The sequence below is a fragment of the Tachysurus fulvidraco genome, chromosome 7 (genome assembly GCF_022655615.1).
Source record: "Tachysurus fulvidraco isolate hzauxx_2018 chromosome 7, HZAU_PFXX_2.0, whole genome shotgun sequence".
NCBI lineage: Eukaryota > Metazoa > Chordata > Actinopteri > Siluriformes > Bagridae > Tachysurus > Tachysurus fulvidraco.
The window spans coordinates 1,399,771-1,417,770 of NC_062524.1; the positions used below are offsets into that span (position 1 = coordinate 1,399,771).

The following is an 18,000-nucleotide window of genomic DNA, read 5'->3' on the forward strand; positions in this document are numbered from 1 at the left end:
CATCCGTAAGCAGCGTGTCCTCGTGTTCCAAATGATCTAACACGTCCGATCAAAAGAATTCTGAAGAGTTGGACTAAAAAAAGTTAGCTCCAGCTCCACCTAGTGGATAAGAGAGAGAGAGAGAGAGAGAGAGAGAGAGAGAGAGAGAGAGAGAGAGAGAGAGAGATAGGTAGAGGCTTAACTCTTTACCCAATACTTAAACTTCATCAGTAATTATTTTTTTTAACATTTACTTAAATATGACCACAAAGATGAAATTAAGACAAAACTTGAATTTAAACACGTCATTATAAGGTACAGTTAAGGACCAGGTCACGCTTCCAGCCTGCAGCTTTAACAGTAACATCGTTAATGTCACTGATGTGTTTTATGCCACTTCCCTGAAGCTTCAGCTCGCTGTCATCTCCTCAGGAGAGACTTCCATCCTTTTCTTTTCCTTCTTTTTACCTTTTTAAACGTGTCCGATCACAAGACGTGTAACAGAGTCGACTTAAAGCATCAGATAAACGTTCAATGGAAAATTCCTGCAGAATTGTGTTTAGAAATGTAAGAACATCGTTAAAAAAGAACGTCTACACGACAGAAAAGGTTTGTAGGTATCTAATCGTTCTGTAGAATGTAGAATTGTAGGATTTGGATTCAGATTATGCATCAATGATGAGAATGTTTTTATTTTTGTAAACTGGTGAGGCTTCATCGTGTTCCAGAATGATCTGGACGCGTGTGTGGATGTTTGCAGTTTTATCTGATTTTTGCACTGAGACTCTGACTTACACTGCTTTTGGCTTTCAGCTGTGAAACTGAATTAAAAACGTGTTTATTAGAACAGTGTGTGTTTTTATAAAAGTTTTGATCTGAGTGTGTCTGATTTAGAAGAGATCAGATCTGACATCACACAATGTCATGACACTGTTTGATCTCCTCTAGATCTTCATCTGCTGGATCTCACCTTCAACACTAAAGCATGAAATGTAAAGATCTCAATTTAACCAGAGAAACACCTCAACTCACTTCTGTAATAAAGTACATCAGTATGAGCGTTTATCTGGTAATCAGTAATGATCATTTGTTTTAAGTAAATCTTTAAATTATTTTAATCCCCTCTCATGTACAGAGTCCAGCTGTCTCATGTCCTGATCTCGCTCGACTCCCCTGATCTCACTCGACTCCCCTGATCTCACATGACTCCCCTGATCTCACTCGACTACCCTGATCACACTCGACTCCCCTGATCACACTCGACTCCCCTGATCTCACTCGACTCCCCTGATCTCAGATGACTCCCCTGATCTCACTCGACTCCCCTGATCTCACATGACTCCCCTGATCTCACATGACTCCCCTGATCTCACTCGACTCCCCTGATCTCACATGACTCCCCTGATCTCACTCGACTCCCCTGATCTCACATGACTCCCCTGATCTCGCTCGACTCCCCTGATTTCACATGACTCCCCTGATCTCGCTTGACTCCCATGATCTCACATGACTCCCCAATCTCGCTCGACAGTAGACTTTCCTGGCATATTTTGAGCAGGGTTCAAATCAAAAGACAGTCTGATCGACACACCCCATTAAGCCCCACCCACATACAGCTCTTACAGAGCCCAACCTACATAAACCCCACCCACTAACCCATTATGTGTCACACACTAATCACTTAATGGTGTAAAAAGATCACTTATAAATGTGAAGCTTTGTCTTTGCTTTTATTTGAAGTTTAAATGTTAAAACTTAAGTTATTTAAGACAAATAATCCAAACAGATTTACTTTGTTTTTTTATTTTATTTTCTGATTCGTCTTTGGTGTGCTGCTTATTTAAACACAATATATTAAAATGTGTGTGTGTGTGTGTGAGAAAGAGACAGTACAATTCTCAGTGACACCTTTAAGTATTACATCATTGCAACTAACCATTCATTCATTCATTCATTTTCTACCGCTTATCTGAACTTCTCGGGTCACGGGGAGCCTGTGCCTATCTCAGGCGTCATCGGGCATCGAGGCAGGATACACCCTGGACGGAGTGCCAACCCATCACAGGGCACACACACACACACACGCACTCTCATTCACTCACACACACACACTCTCATTCACACACACACACACCGGACAATTTTCCAGAGATGCCAATCAACCTACCATGCATGTCTTTGGACCGGGGGAGGAAACCGGAGTACCCGGAGGGAACCCCCGAGGCACGGGGAGAACATGCAAACTCCACACACACAAGGTGGAGGTGGGAATCGAACCCCCAACCCTGGAGGTGTGAGTCAAACGTGCTAACCACTAAGCCACCTTGGTTGCAACTAACTAACCAACCAATACAATTCTGATTTATTAAACAACTTTATAATGTTTAAGAGCCACTTCCTGTCATCACTTCAGATGAAGCAGCTATAAACAGTTGTTCCCTCACCAGCTGAGTTACAAAATCCTGTTTTAATAGATCACAAGACATCACAATGAAATGCAGTGACTCACATCATCATCATCACATTCTGTATTCTAAATAACAGGCTTCTCTGATTAAATAAAGAGTTGGAGTTTCATTTCATATATAAATATCATTTTTTAATCATTTATTTATTCATTTGATACAAAGCATCATTTATCATTTACTGAAGATCATCTGCAGGTTCATCTGAAGTTCAGCTTCGAGGTGTCCATAAGCAACAAACACGATTAAAATACAAACGTATTCACACGCCATCAGAATTGTTTGTACGCTCCTTTCTCGTGCTTCTGATGTTTTAATAAATTATTTAAATCTAAAATCAGACTCTGTTTTCATTTTATAAACATGACCGTGTACAAGTCCATAATACAGAACTCTTGAGTTTCTACACAAGATTTCCAGTACAGAAGACTCGCTCATGTGGACGAGAGAACACTGAAAGTCTCGAATGTCCTCAGAATGGCGCACATCCTCCATCAGAGCGTCCTGAGCTACAGTCAGACAGTGCGGTGGGTTAAAGACATCAACAACACGGAGCTGAAGAAACTCCAAAACATTTCAGAATAAAAGTCACAGTCATAAAAAGATATGAAAGGCTACAGAAGAGCGCTCTCCTTCCTCTCAGTTACTGCACAGCATCGCTGTGTTCTGGAGTCTGATTGGTCAGAAGAGAAGATGATTCGTTTTCTATAACAGCGTCAGAATCAAGGGTTTTATATTACAGCGTTCCTTCTGAGACTCGATTGTTACTATAGTAACAGCTCCGACACAGGGACCCGACGGTGGAGACCCCACTGATTAGAAACACATTACGTGTGAAGGAGTCTCCGGTGTCGGCGCTGTGTGACGGTCGGACGTAAATCTGGAACCTTTAAGGTTTCTCACATCTTCAGAACCCAACAGTTTACACTTCTGTGCAGTTTCTAAAGAGAACACGACAAGATGCGATGGTTCGAGAGAAAATAAAGAGAGAGTAACGAGTGAGCTTGCGTTTGAGAGAGAATAAAGAGAGAGAGAGTAATAAATGATCGAGCGTTCGAGAGAGAATAAAGAGAGAGAGAGAGTAATGAGTGAGCGAGCGTTAGAGAGTGAATAGAGAGAGTATCGAGTGAGCGAGCGTTCGAGAGAATAAAGAGAGAGTAATGAGTGAGCGAGTGTTAGAGAGAGAATAAAGAGAGAGTAATGAGTGAGCGAGTGTTAGAGAGAGAATAAAGAGAGAGTAACGAGTGAGTGAGCGTTCGAGAGAGAATAAAGAGAGAGTAACGAGTGAGTGAGCGTTCGAGAGAGAATAAAGAGAGAGTAACGAGTGAGTGAGCGTTCGAGAGAGAATAAAGAGAGAGTAACGAGTGAGTGAGCGTTCGAGAGAGAATAAAGAGAGAGTAACGAGTGAGTGAGCGTTCGAGAGAGAATAAAGAGAGAGTAACGAGTGAGCGAGAGTTCGAGAGAGAATAAAGAGAGAGAGAGTAACGAGTGAGCGAGTGTTTATTGCTGCTGTAACGTAAGTAACGAACTGCAAACGGATTTAAAAGTAACAAGTAGTCGTTTGAGTGGTGAAAATTGTAATTGCTGTTACATTACAGTGTTTTATGAGGAATAAGCTCGAGGACGTGCTGTTACAGGAAACTAATCCCCCTGGGGGAGGGGGGGCTTTACCCCACCCTGCACTGAGGAATAATACTAGTATTTCTTTTTTGACATTAGCACTGTTTTATTTAAATTATTTTTGAATTCATCAAATAGAGGGTTTTGATCTTAAGCACAAACACTTACGTAAGCAACACTGATCAACATGCTAACACACACACACACACACACACACACACACACACACACACACACACACACCACTGTTTAATGACGGAATACAGAATGAGTGAGTGAGGTGACCTGCTCAACACCAATAACGTTTAGCAGCAGAATATTTTAGCAGCGAGACGTCTGCGCGCGCGCACACACACACACGCCTTATTAAACTAATCGCTGCACAAACTAGTTTGGTTTTAAAGACAAGTTTTCCGTTATAATGTGTGTGTAATGTGCGTAATGTGTGTGTGTGTGTGTGTGTGTGTGTGTGTATGATTACAAGTTCAAGTTCTGAGCAGACTCTCGGGGTCTGACAGAGAGCAGTACAGTGTGTACCCAAGTTCGTCGACCTCTCGCGGCGTGAGCTCACACAGCAGGTTGACCTTGTGGTTGAAGGCACAGGGCAGCCTTCCAGCCTCTAGGTGTCCCACTAGCACACGAATGAGCTGTGTGAAACGCTCGGCTAGTACCTCGTGGCTCCAGTCGCGCTCGCTCTCACTCAGCAGGAGCACGGCGTTGGCGAGGTGGCTGGCGTTCAGCGGCGTCAGTGCCGGGTTCAGTTTGCACACAGCTTTGGCGATTTTCAGACAAACGCAGCGGCAGCCATCATCATCTCGGTCCAGAGCCTGCAACCTCGTCGTTTCTGAGGACCAAAAGCTCTGCCTCCAGAGGTTCTCTCGCTCACGGTGAGGCTTGGCGATTAGAGACACAGCATCCTCCGAGACAAGCAGGGGCAGGAAGTCGATGTGGAGCCGTCGCTCAGAGTCATACTGCACCTCCAGAGAGAGTGTGAGCGCCTCCGTGTGTGACGGGATGGCAGGACGGACCGTATAGCCCAGCACGCTGCCGATCGCCGGCCAGTTTATACACCCCGTCACCAGCTTCTCAAACACCTCCAGCACGCTCTTCGGTGACAGGTAACCGCCAATCAGGCAGCGGTCCCAGTAGCTGCCGCCACGAGGAAAATACTCCAGGTTCTCACGACGCACAAGCCAGAACCCAGGAACGTTCATGATGGTCTCCTCACCAGGGACAAACGACCACAGAGACTTCTCTAAGATCAGAGGAACCATCAGCTGAGCGTGATCTGCCGACACCACCTACAGAGACAGCATATTATTTAATATCATTATCATAATAATAATTTGTTACTATTATGATTCTATCTCTTTTTGTTGCTGACCTGGAGGTCGTGGTAGAGGCTGCCACTGAGGTACATGTCTCGCAGAGGCATGTCTGGCACTTTGGTGTGAATAAATGCTCGGAGCTCCGCGCAGATGTCGAGGGCGGCGCGTCGAGCCGCCTGCTGCTCCTCAGACGAGACGTTCACACGCTCGTGATAAAACGCCCACAGGTGCTCCTGCAGAGACAGACGCATCCGCCCTCGCTGCAGCGCTGCTTTACTACTGTTCCTGCTGCTGGGACGCCCTGCTGTCCTGCGTGGAAAATCTGAACACGCACACAGACACCATGAGAACAGGAAGAAGTAGTTTATAAAGCAGTGGGTGTGGCCTAATTATTAAGTAAGCAATTACCGGGCTGGAAGGAGCTGGTGGATGTGGGGAGGGTCTGCAGCGACCGACTGACGTTCTGCTTCATATCACGGTTCAGTGTCCGTGGCGATGACCCAAGCCAGTTCGGCTCCTCCCAGCTCCTCTTTCCTGATTGGTTGGCTTTTGTGGGGCTGGAGGGAGCGCTAAGTGTTCGGTCGTACATCTGAGAGGGATAGCGTTCAGAGACGAGACACACAGGGATAGCGTTCAGAGACGAGAAAGGCTCTGAGATCAGCTTACGTTCTACACATGAATGAGGAACTGAAAACCATGTACAAGACTCACAGGTTCAGAGAGAATAAGGACTTATGAACCAGGTAACCTACAGAACTGTGGAACCTAAGGAACACGGTGAACTACTGAACCCTAAGACAGAGGAAACCACTGAAGCGTATAGAAATGATAATAATAAATGCGCTCTCTCTCTCTCTCTCTCTCTCTCTCTCTCTCACCCTCTTGACAGCGAGTGTAGCGATCCCCAGCATGGCGGCTCCTCCGACCCCAAGCACCAGTTTGGCGTTGGACAGCACAAAATCGATTGCAGAGCCGAGGCCATTGTCATCTTTCTTTCCTTTTCGATCTCCGTTCACTCCTGCCATCCTTCACCAGAGAGAGAGATAGAGAGAGAGAGAGAAAGAATTATTCAACAGAAACTCAGATACAATTCACAAGGTTAGTGCACGCAGTGAGTCTGAAGCACTACAGTGACGTTCGTGTAACAGGACGTATACCTGCTGCTTGCCGTCGTCACTCCGCACTAGACGAGTCCTCCCAGACAGCTGTCGAGGAAGAACTGTCCCCTCTTCAGCGCTTCCTCTTTTTCTTGAGGCTCGCTGAGAGACTGGCAGCGTCTGAACTCGCGGGCGATGACACGTCTGTAGTAGTTGCGGTCGGTGTACTGCAGGTGGCGCCCTGCACGGAGCAGCGCTCGGTACAGCTCCAGCACGGCGCCGCGGGACCAGCCGCCCATCGGGGAGAGCTCTCAGAGTCTGTCACACATTTCTACAGGACAGGAAGTAAAGACCCAAACTGTGATCCTGAAAACCACACCAACATAAACAGGAAGTGTAATGACCACTTTATGGTAAGCCAATTGAGACACTCACATGTCATATATCAGATTTCTAAATAGACAGAACCTCTTTTTTAATATTGAACACTAAATTTATTTCTGGTTATGTATATTAAGCAAATTCCCATATTTATTTAGATGAAGTTTCTTTTGCATAAGTGCTAAGTTTATCCTTTGAAGAAGCTCGACTATAAACAGCCGTTAGAATATCAGTCGTGTTGTCCTACTTGGATCAGATGGAGGTTGTGTACGATGCGAGGATGTTATCGCTCGGATTGATACGACACCGCACGCGATGAATCACTACTCCATCTGTTTAACATTAAACCACGATTGTGTGTTTAAAGAAAACCCCCAAAAACATGGTGATACACTAACACTGGTTCACTTGATTACAGTTTGTACATCAAATTTAAAACTGTTCAGGTTGTTTTTATGGGGATGTGGAGGTTTACACAACAACCCTCACTTTCGGCTGTATATCACAACTCCCATCATGTCAACTTCCCTCACGACTCCTACAGAGCTGCTGAGTTATGGATTCTGATTGGTCAGAAGGTGTTGATTAGTTTTCAGCAACAGCAGAGGTGCAGGTTTATATTGTTTCTATAGACACAGCTTATTTCACACACTCTCTCAGCTAATGACGTCTTTCCCTACAAACTGTTGTGTGTACGGCGAGCAAAACAGATCATAAGCGTTATAAATAAAAAGGTTTAAATGATCAGCAGTTATATTAAAATTTGATTTAAAAAAACTCTTCAAATTAAGAGACGCGCACAGAGACGCGCACACACACAGAGACACACACAAACAAAGACACACACACAGACACAGACAGAGACACACACAGACACAGACAGAGACACACACAGACACAGACAGAGACACACACACAGAGACACACACACACAGAGACACACACACACACAGAGACACACACACACACACAGAGACACACACACACAGAGACACACACACACACAGAGACACACACACACACACACACACACACACACACAGAGACACACACACACACACACAGAGACACACACACACACAGAGACACACACACACAGAGACACACACAGGAAACATACAAAGTTTAGAGACATTTAACCAGAGCAACGTGTGATTTCTGTAAAAAACAACAACGATCTGTTACAAGAAAGACACAACGACTGAACAACGCATAGGTTATAATAATAATACTAACACTAATAATAAATAATAATAAATAATAATAAGCTAGGTTGCTAACCTGCTAGCTCACTAGGTGACCTTAAACATTAACAGAGCTGGAGTTATGAGATGAAAATATATATAATCTCCCAAACACTAAAATAATCACGTTTTAATAACTTTAACAGAAATACTCACGCTTATAAAAGTTTAATAACGTTTTGTCCTTTATTTCAAAGCGGAGCTGCACAATCCCCTCAGATCCGGCACCGGAAGTTCAACACCACGTGAGCACCCGCGGCGCAGGCTACAGAGAGAATTATTTCCGGAGTTCGAAATGTTTATATATAGATATACTTAAATTTTACTTAAACTATAATGAAGCTAAACTTGTTGAAAAAAAAGTAAATGTCAATAATTTACCTTATTTTTTAAAATAATGACAACATGCAATTATGCCTAAAGCTAAACGGTCACCTATTTACATATAATTTGCATGTCAAAGACTTTCGTATATAACAGTCCCTAAAAACAGTTTATTTATCCAAAACAAAACAAATCAACAAATAAATCACCGTTTACACACAAATGAGAGCGATTTATTGACAAAATATCTCTGGTAAAAAATCTAATAAATCTAATGACCTTGTACATGTGAAACATCAGGTTAAGAAACTTAATGGGCAAGAAAATTAATTGTCTTTTCGACACAGTCTAAATCCTTTACGGCTTAATCCAGATTCCCCAAAACTCACAAAAAAGTGCTGGAATGCTCGCAGTTGTTAAAAACACAAACAACAACACTGACTACTTCAAAAAATTGAGGGTTCTCAGATGTGAGATTACATGTGGAGGGTGAGAGAGTCACATGGATCCTGCAACTCATTATTATTCAAAATCAGGTCTTTATTTTTCAAAAGTGGTTAGCACGTTCGCCTCACACCTCCAGGGTTTGGAGTTCGATTCCCGCCTCCGCCTTGTGTGTGTGGAGTTTGCATGTTCTCCCCGTGCCTTGGGGGTTTCCTCCGGGTACTCCGGTTTCCTCCCCCGGTCCAAAGACATGCATGGTAGGTTGATTGTCATCTCTGGAAAATTGTCCGTAGTGTGTGAGTGTGTGAGTGAATGAGAGTGTGTGTGTGCCCTGTGATGGGTTGGCACTCTGTCCAGGGTGTATCCTGCCTCGATGCCCGATGACGCCTGAGAAAGGCACAGGCTCCCCGTGACCCGAGAAATATGGATAAGCTGTAGAAGATGAATGAATGATCACAGAGATGACAGAGATGATAAAAGATCCTGTGTCTCGTTAAACCTTTTTAGCTCAAAGGAGGTAAAATGGCAAATTATCTGGTTAAGAAATAAAGAGACTTTACAGGATCACAGTGTGTCTATAATTAGAACCAGTACTCCTCGGAGCTCTTGTAAAAATGAAGCAAAATTAAGTTAAAAAAAATATATATATACAGAATATTAAATGTGCATACTTACTTTTCTGTACTTTCTGGAAATGAGTTTAAAATATACCTTTTCTGTGGGTTATCCCTCAAAATGTAAAGCAACACTGTAAGGAAGTACACTTAATGTCTACTCATTCCAAAATAGCATGCTAACTATTCATAAACTCAGAAATCCCAATATTAATAAGATTTTCTTTAAACAGACTCTGAGAACAAAGTTTTCAAATTGTTGCACGTTATCATGTGGATGTGAAGTAAATCACCTTTGGACACACTTCAGCTCTCATTTTTAACCAAGAGACACACATACAAAATATCACAATTTATTCAGAACCGTGCAACATAAACAAATGAAGAAATGCAGCAAAGACACTTTGAAAGATAATGAAATGAAACTTTACTACATAAAACCATACTTCTGTAAAGAGCCGTAAGCTGTAATAAAACATGCAAAGTTAATTTATTTTCAGAAAGTACCTCAGCTGTGACAGGAAGAGCGGAGTTTTTAGAAATTACACGAGTTGGTAAGTTTTATGGAGTGTTGGAGCATCTGTATGTCACATTTTTTATTTATTTAAGGTAAAGCCCATTAGACTTTTTTTTTGTTCCATTTAAAATTGTATATTATTTTGTTAACAGATGATTTCTTTACTATCTTACCAACATTTTTTTTGCATTATTTATTTTTGTTTTAATATTTGACTTATTTTTGTTTTAATATTTTAACTAAAACGACTCAATGAATCATTTCAGGCATCCTAAATACAAAAGTCCACATTTGCATAGCTTTTTAGTGTGTCTAAGACTTTTACACCTGAATGCATGTCTTTAGACTCCTCATTTTGCTACGTTGCTGATTTATAAAAAACAGGGAGGTGAACAGAAGGGGCAGTGATGTGGACGCTGCCTGTACGGGGAGGTTGGAAATTAAATTCTGTTATTAAAGTCACCCGGTTTGTGTTACAGCCTTTATCCTGCTCAACTTCTGCAACAAAACCAAAGTTGCTTCAGCACATAACTGCAGTCTGACATTCTGCTCTCAGGTGAGTACAAATTCTATATAGATAGATAGATACTATATAATCTGTGATATACAATAATTATAAATGCATCAAGATGAAATGAAGAAATTTCAACTTAAGGTTCAACTTTTTGTACTTTTTGTATTGTCTTGTAACATTTTGTCTACACTGTCTTTTGTCCTGCACTGTCTTGTTTGTCTTGTCCACAGTTGCACTTTATGCGGCTAAGACTACTTACTAAGTCTTTGTAGCCCTGTCTTTATTTTATGTACCTCCATGATCCTGGAGAAACGTTGTCTCATTTCACCGTGTACTGCAACAGCTATATATGGTTGAAATGACAATAAAAGCTTCTTGCCTTGACTTCTTGACTTCTTGAAGTTTATCACAGTGACATTAGTGTACAGTGCTGTTTAGTTCTGGAATTTGATTGGCCAGACTGTTTTCTTTTATTTCCCACATAAACAGAAAAACATTTGCAACCAGTAATTTGGTGAAGTTTTATGAAAGGAGACAAAATACAAAAAATGTACATTTATACTAAAGGATCGGATGCTCTGAACATCTATTTCACAACTGCCAGCTTGTTTATTTTTATTTGAGCAATAAATAAATCAAAGTTATTTATGTCAAAGAAAAATCTGCCAACTGGGTCCTAAGTGTGGACTGTGGAATATTGGAAAGTAACTTAAAATATGTTTAGGTGCTGTCAAAATTACAAAATAATTCATTTATAATTTAAAATCATTGTTGCAAATATTATCTTAAAATAAAGAGCATCCTTTTAGACAATCTCAGGTTAAAGCACGAGGTCTATGTCTCCATGAAGACGTGACACACAAACACTGTGCTAGACTAATAAGATAGGAAACAAAGGTTGTCTCTCAGACACTAAGTAAAATTTAATTTTAGTGTATCCTGTGGGTTGCGTTGGAATTTCACTGAAACATGAGGAAAATGCTGGTTTGAGAAAATGAGTTAATGAATTTTAGCCTAAACAATGAAGCACTGCAGATCATGTGAACTGTGAAGAGATAATTCAGCCATAATTTAGAACTGAGTCACACACGTTCCTCGCCGAACTTACCACAACTTACTGAAGTAGGACAAACTAAGAATGAAATAAGTGAATGAGAACAAATAGATGTAGCAAAATAACAACAAATAGAGAAACAAAGAGGGGATACATAATCATAAAGAGAAATGACAGATGAATGGCAGAACAGAACAAAAGCAAACATCTCTGGAGACATAAGCATTAGTAAATGTACTGTGATCAGAATTTAGATGGAAATGAAATCACAAAATCACAAAACACTCAAACAATCAGAGGTACAAAACTTTTGCACTCAAAGTAAACATGCTCACTCTCGTACTTTTTAGACATCTTGTCAGGTGATAATTTACATTTATATCCTTGTTTAGGAAGTGATTAAAAAAATATGTCCCTTGGTTCTCTTGTCCACAGGATGGCGCTACTCGATTATCCCGTTCCTGACTTAGACGTCACATTGAAAGAAGCGAGTCGAGTGCTTCAGCTTATTCTGACTCCAGAGGAGTACACCCACTTTAAAAGTGCTCTTTCTCAAGAAACAGAAGCTCTAAAGGATGTACACAAGCAGCTGAAATCCAGCATCTCCTGCCATGAGAACTGGGTGACCAATCAATTTAAACAGCGTCTCCTGTCCAGTTTCGACTCTCTTCCGACCTCCACGGCCATTCCCTCAGTGCTCCCTCCATCCGAAGCTGTTGGTGAGAGTGTGCAGCTTGACAGGGCTACCACTCTACTGTGGGCTGTAGCCAAGCTGTACAGTGAGCCCCGGCTTGTCGAGGGTGATGTACCTACAGAACGCACGCAACAGTCAGAGATGTTTGCTGCCAGTCGTTTACCAGGCAAACATCAGGATCAGATAAAGGTAAAGATATGGTTTCTAAACTGCTTTTCAGTCAGGTTTAGGTTTTTAACAATGTAATTACTACTGGGGTATCTTTGGGATTTAGCTCTGCTTGATGTTTTCCTTTCTTTAAAATGAGAAATAACTTTAAGTGAGATACATCTGCCATGTTGATAAGGATGGATTTGTTGCACATGACCTACACAGCCACACCCCCTACAAGAATTGCATATATTAAAGATCAAAACAATCAGTGTGTATTAAAATGAGTGAATTAAAACTCTTTTCATGTGTGTATCCTTCAAAATGACTCTGACGAGTCAAATCTCATCTGTATAGTTTTGAATATGCTAAAAGTAATAAAATTTAATAATAAAAGTTTGCCTATTCTAATTTTATTCTCAGGTCTATCCAGAAAGCCTGCATACCATCGTGATCTGCCAGGGAGGTGTATTTCCAATTCAGATTATACAGAGGTGTAGCGAAACGGGCAAGGTCTCACCTGTGCCCCTTCTTGACCTCTACATCCAGCTAGCTCATGTTATGCATCTTCCAACTGCATCAGCTGTTCAGGATCCTTCTATAATTTGTGGTCTCTCTGCTCTTAATCGTCAAGCATGGTATGCTTTCAGGGAGGAGATTCTGAAAGCTGGTGGTGAAGCAGCAGAATCACTTGAAGTGATGGAGAGTGCCATTCTGGCTCTGTCGCTAGAAGACTGCTCTGCACCTGTGGACCTGGCAAATACCCTGACTGTGGTCCGTTTGGGAGGAGGGAACAACAAGTCTCTGAGGTACTATGACAAGGTATGTAAAAATGTGGATGTTATATAAATTAATTGCATTGTGATTCAAAACTTTACGTCATTAAAATTGCATTGAAATTGATATGCAATTATTGACATTTTATCTACAGGTGGTAAACATGGTGGTGTTCAAAGATGGTGTAGCTGGAATGCTGTTTGAACACAGTGCCTTGGATGGAATGGTAGCTGGCCTTGTGGTTGGACGTGTATGGAAAGTTTCAGAGTCCCTAACTATAGAGCGTATAGACAGATCAGATCATACTGTTTCCCACCCAAAATCTCTCCAATTCCCACTAGGAGGTATTACAACTCTGGATCAACCACTTTACAATCTTTCCGAAGCAAATAACCCTATTGTTACTTTTGAAGTTTCATCTTACCCAGATGTTTTCACAACTCTAAGGAGTCACAGGGGATTATATGATGCATGGATAAATTTTGCATTGCAGCTCTCTCTAAGGCAAACTCTTGGAGAATCAGCTGATCGATACATCATGGTGACCCCTACTCACATGCGACACTACAAACATGGTCGCTGTGATCCCACATATTCAGTCACAATGCTGTCTCGTCATCTAGTTACAGCCCTAGGGTCCTGCATCGGGCCAGATGATGACCTTTGCTATACCAAAGAGCTCTTTCAACAGTTCCACTTAGCGTTCATGGAGCACAAAAAACATATCAAAGCGACTAAAAGTGGTAGTGGTGTAGGGCCTCATTTAGCTGTCTTGCGTACTGGTCTGTCTCAGGACAACCCACTTAAGAAATTTCTTGATCTTTTTGGGTGCCCCTCAATTTACCTGACTGGATCAGATCTGATGGAAGGTGTTGACTGTGCTGTTGGCAACGTCTATGCAACTGACCAGCTAGCTGTTACATACCTTGGCAAGAAGGACAAGGTTCGCATTGTGCTAAATGCAAAGGGAACATTTGCCGGTATCTTAGGAAAACTCAAGCAGTGTCTTGAATTAAACATAAAGCTTGTGATGCTTCTCGCAATAAGGTATGCAATTGCTGGGCAGATGGGAGCCATTGAATGCCTTCTGGAAAAAGAGAATGAAACAAACGACACTGCCGCAGATAATTACACAAATGAATGGAATAAATTGGTGGACAAACCAGACTCTACTTTCCCAGGAACATCCAATTTCACCATGATGATTCATGGAGGAGCAGGAGAGGAAATGATGTCGAACAATAAGATAGATGGGGTTATTGAATTTGCCCTTCACACAGCACTTACACTGGGCGTAAAAGTGCTAAGACAGGGAGGCAGCAGTCTGGATGCAGTTCAGCAAAGTGTTGCTGCTTTAGAAGACTGTTTCTTATTTAACGCAGGCAAGGGCTCTGTGTACAATCAAAATGGCCAGCATGAGTTGGAGGCTACAATTGTGGATGGACACAAAAAGAACTCGGGATCAGTGGCTTGCTTGCACAATGTTAAGAACCCAGTGAAAGCAGCCCGTTATGTCATGGACAACAGCAAACATGCATTACTAATAGGAGATGGTGCTCAGGAGTTTTTGAAGGGTCTGTCAGAAAAAGAAAAGCCAGTGAAAACAGACTACTTTCACACTGATGTCAGATTCAAGGAACTTACAATGAAACTCAGTGGAAATACAAACAACCATCCTCAGACTGTAGGTGCAGTTGCACTGGATTGCTGGGGCAAGCTAGCAGCAGCCACATCTACAGGGGGCTTAGTAGGTAAGTGGAAAGGTAGAGTCGGAGACACAGCGATTGTCGGAGCTGGAATATATGCTGATGAGAAACTAGCTGTTACGTGCACCGGTGATGGTGATGCATTCTTATGTCAGACAGTTGCTCATAAAGTAGCTAGTCTCTACAACCTCAAAGGGTACAGTCTAAGACAAGCCTGTCGAGAAGTGATTTATGAGGTTCTGGGTGCAAAATGTGCAGGAATCATTGCTATTGACCACAAAGGTGAAGCTGTAGTTGAGACAAATGCTGGAGTAATGTTTGTTGCATCAATGAAGGGTGGTGTTGCTCAAGCTGAAGTCTTCAGACCCATGATGAACTTTGTGAATGTGATTTGGGAAAATCATGAACTAGTAGCTTATTTGCATTCTGAACCATGGACCTCAGGAACAACCATTCTAACCCGAAAAGCCTTAAATGGACCAAACAGTATTTTTCAGTTAACTGTGCCTAACTATGTTGCAATGTTATTAGAGGCACAAACAGTAGCTAACTTGCTTTGTGAGAAACTAGGTGTGCACCGTTGTGCTCTTGTATTTAGACCCCAACCAGACAAGCCTGCTTTTATCAAAATCCTACCTCTTTATGGCCTAGATCCTAACTGGAAGGCTTATCTTGCCAGGGAAGAAGAATTCTACACACATGACCCTGGCTATTGCAGTTCAAAGAGTGGCCCACGTTGTGAGGATGAATTCCTAGACCAAGTCCAAGCAAAGATCAGGGCTCAGCTCCCAACACCCAATGCTCCATCTAACTATGATTTCCATGGAGATCCATCTGACAATAAACTTTTTTCACACATTGTGAAAGGGGAAGTGCAACACTGGCGTGTGTGGGAGGATAATCAACATGTAGCCTTTCTTACCCCATTCCCCAACACACCTGGTCTTACCGTTCTGGTGCCAAGACAACCACTATCAAGTGACATCTTCCGTCTTGACAAGAATGACTACATAGCCCTCATTTTGGCTGCACGGAAAGTATCTCAACTTCTCGAAAAGGGAATGGGTGCTAGAGGCGTGGCCCTCATATTTGAGGGTTTGGAAATAAATTATGCCCATGCCAAGTTAATTCCAATAGTCACAAAGCAAGGTGGAATGTGTCACACTGTGCCTCCCCAGTTCTGCCCAATCTACCCTGGGTATGTCACATCTGTTGATGGTCCTCCAGCAAGTGCAGATGCTCTAAAAGAGATCCACACCAAAATCACCAAGACATCTCCGCCTCGAACTTGGGAAAAACCTGAAAGCCACTCCATATTAGCCATTAAGAGCCAATGGTACCGCAATCTCTTTCAGATCCAAAATACTCTATTCCACAGTACGGTTGATTTCTTCACAAACATATGCAAGTTCTCATATGCTCTGACACCAATCACAACTGACACCATTTCTTCACCAATGGGTCTAGGGTCTGACTCTGAGCCTGTTTCTGTCAATATGTTAGGCCAAGATGTGTACTTGGCTGACTCCATGCAGTTTGTCCTAGAATACTTCTTACGATTTCAGGAGGGGCTTCCAGGGACATACTATGTCTCTCCCAGTTTTCGAGGAGAGGACCCTGATGCTACTCATCTGAATCAGTTTTACCATGTTGAGTGTGAGTTGCTAGGAGACATGGATGCTGCTGTTAGCATAGCAGAAGGCTATGTGGTCCACTTGACACAGGCAATGTTAAAACATCACTCAAAGATCATCCTAAGTGCAGCAGGAACACTGTCTCATGTACAGGATCTGTTAAAGATGATGGAGAAACCACTCCCAAGGGTGACTCTTGAGCAAGCTATTCCAATGATGTCATCCTCTGATTGTATCGAGTGGGTACAAGATGGGCAGCCTCAGTTTGGCAGAAAGCTTACACGGAAAGGAGAAGCAGCCTTGATTGAAAAGTATGGTGGTGCGGTTTGGTTGACAGAAATGGATCACCTCAGTGTACCCTTCTACCAAGCTTATGTTAAAGGCTCTAATAAAACCAAAGCAAAGGCAGCTGATTTGCTCTTGTGGTTGGGGGAGACAGTAGGGCTTGGGGAACGACACTCCACCCCTGAGATGGTACAAGAAGCTCTACAACACCATGCTGTGCCAGAGGAATCATATAAATGGTACATCAACATGAGGAAAGTCATACCTTTGTCTACAAGTGGTTGGGGCATGGGTACAGAAAGATACCTGTGTTGGTTACTACAGCACAATGATGTTAGAGACATGCAGATCATCCCCAGAATGAAAGCCAAGAAATACATGCCTTAAAATCTAGTTCAAGTACATTGATTAACATAATTGAAAGTAAGATTCCATGTATTGAGATGATTTTTATGACCACATACAGAATATATATAAATAGTGATTTAAATAAAATATTCATGTACATCTTTCAGATATAGTGCAGTGCTGCTTGCAATACAAATAAATGTTAGCATTTTATAAATGTATGTATCTCAGCTTGTACACCTAATCACTGAGTAAATCTAAGGAACATGGGCTTTTGGAGTGTAGCGTGTGACATCGTTAGTTAATTCATTTCTTCTTCCATTTCTTGTTTTTATTCTGAATTATGGAAAATATCAATAAAACCCTTATGTTACACATAAAAGTATATCTGTTTTCTGTGATCTGTTTCATCTGAATTGTACTGTAATGTTGAAGTGATGAGTTCATTCAATTGTTGGTGTAAAACAATGAGTTTGTCAAAAGAGAGTAAAAGATTTTAAAATTCTACAAATTAGGTCAGTAATCATTTTCATTATCTTTCACCATGGTGACGGGAGGTACGTACGAGACATTTTTTGTTCATTTATGATTCCTGTCCAGCACACCTCTAACACACTTTAAAATAAAAAGCAAAATGTCCATTGGCCCCAAACACCATATCACTCTTAATAAATTATTCAGATCGAAAAAAAAATGGATCACACATTATATTTAAAGACTCATGAGGTTTTAATCACATTCTCAAAACTGGCACACACAAATAAAACAAAAGAACTCCTCAGACTCTTGACGATACGAGGCTTCATAATTCATCTCAACATAACA

The 18,000-nt window shown here is 41.8% G+C and overlaps 5 protein-coding genes across 5 annotated transcripts in view; 3 read left to right on the forward strand and 2 right to left on the reverse strand.

The window, feature by feature from the left end:
• Window positions 1–826, forward strand: part of napsa (napsin A aspartic peptidase) — an 8,448-nt gene extending 7,622 nt beyond the window's left edge. The window contains exon 9 of the mRNA XM_027142494.2: window positions 1–826. This exon is cut by the window's left edge and continues 224 nt beyond it. The gene's annotated coding sequence lies outside the window, so the exon portion shown is untranslated.
• Window positions 827–2,556: 1,730 nt separating this feature from the next.
• mief1 (mitochondrial elongation factor 1) lies at window positions 2,557–6,417 on the reverse strand. The gene is made up of 4 exons (XM_027142491.2): window positions 6,271–6,417; window positions 5,801–5,981; window positions 5,449–5,714; window positions 2,557–5,365 (listed from the first exon to the last, which is right to left on the reverse strand). Exons 1-4 carry the CDS (start codon window positions 6,415–6,417, stop codon window positions 4,550–4,552), a joined length of 1,410 nt encoding a protein of 469 aa, XP_026998292.1. The 3' UTR covers window positions 2,557–4,549.
• LOC125145229 (MIEF1 upstream open reading frame protein-like) lies at window positions 6,391–6,788 on the reverse strand. Its single transcript, XM_047816495.1, has 2 exons — window positions 6,550–6,788; window positions 6,391–6,418 (listed from the first exon to the last, which is right to left on the reverse strand). Exon 1 carries the CDS (start codon window positions 6,786–6,788, stop codon window positions 6,576–6,578), a length of 213 nt encoding a protein of 70 aa, XP_047672451.1. The 3' UTR covers window positions 6,391–6,418; window positions 6,550–6,575.
• Window positions 6,789–12,017: 5,229 nt separating this feature from the next.
• Window positions 12,018–13,274, forward strand: LOC113640158. The gene is made up of 2 exons (XM_027142532.2): window positions 12,018–12,464; window positions 12,849–13,274. Exons 1-2 carry the CDS (start codon window positions 12,018–12,020, stop codon window positions 13,272–13,274), a joined length of 873 nt encoding a protein of 290 aa, XP_026998333.2.
• A 95-nt stretch (window positions 13,275–13,369) lies between these two features.
• LOC113640163 lies at window positions 13,370–17,431 on the forward strand. The gene has a single exon (XM_027142535.2). It carries the CDS (start codon window positions 13,396–13,398, stop codon window positions 17,212–17,214), a length of 3,819 nt encoding a protein of 1,272 aa, XP_026998336.2. The 5' UTR covers window positions 13,370–13,395; the 3' UTR covers window positions 17,215–17,431.
• Window positions 17,432–18,000: the final 569 nt, after the last annotated feature.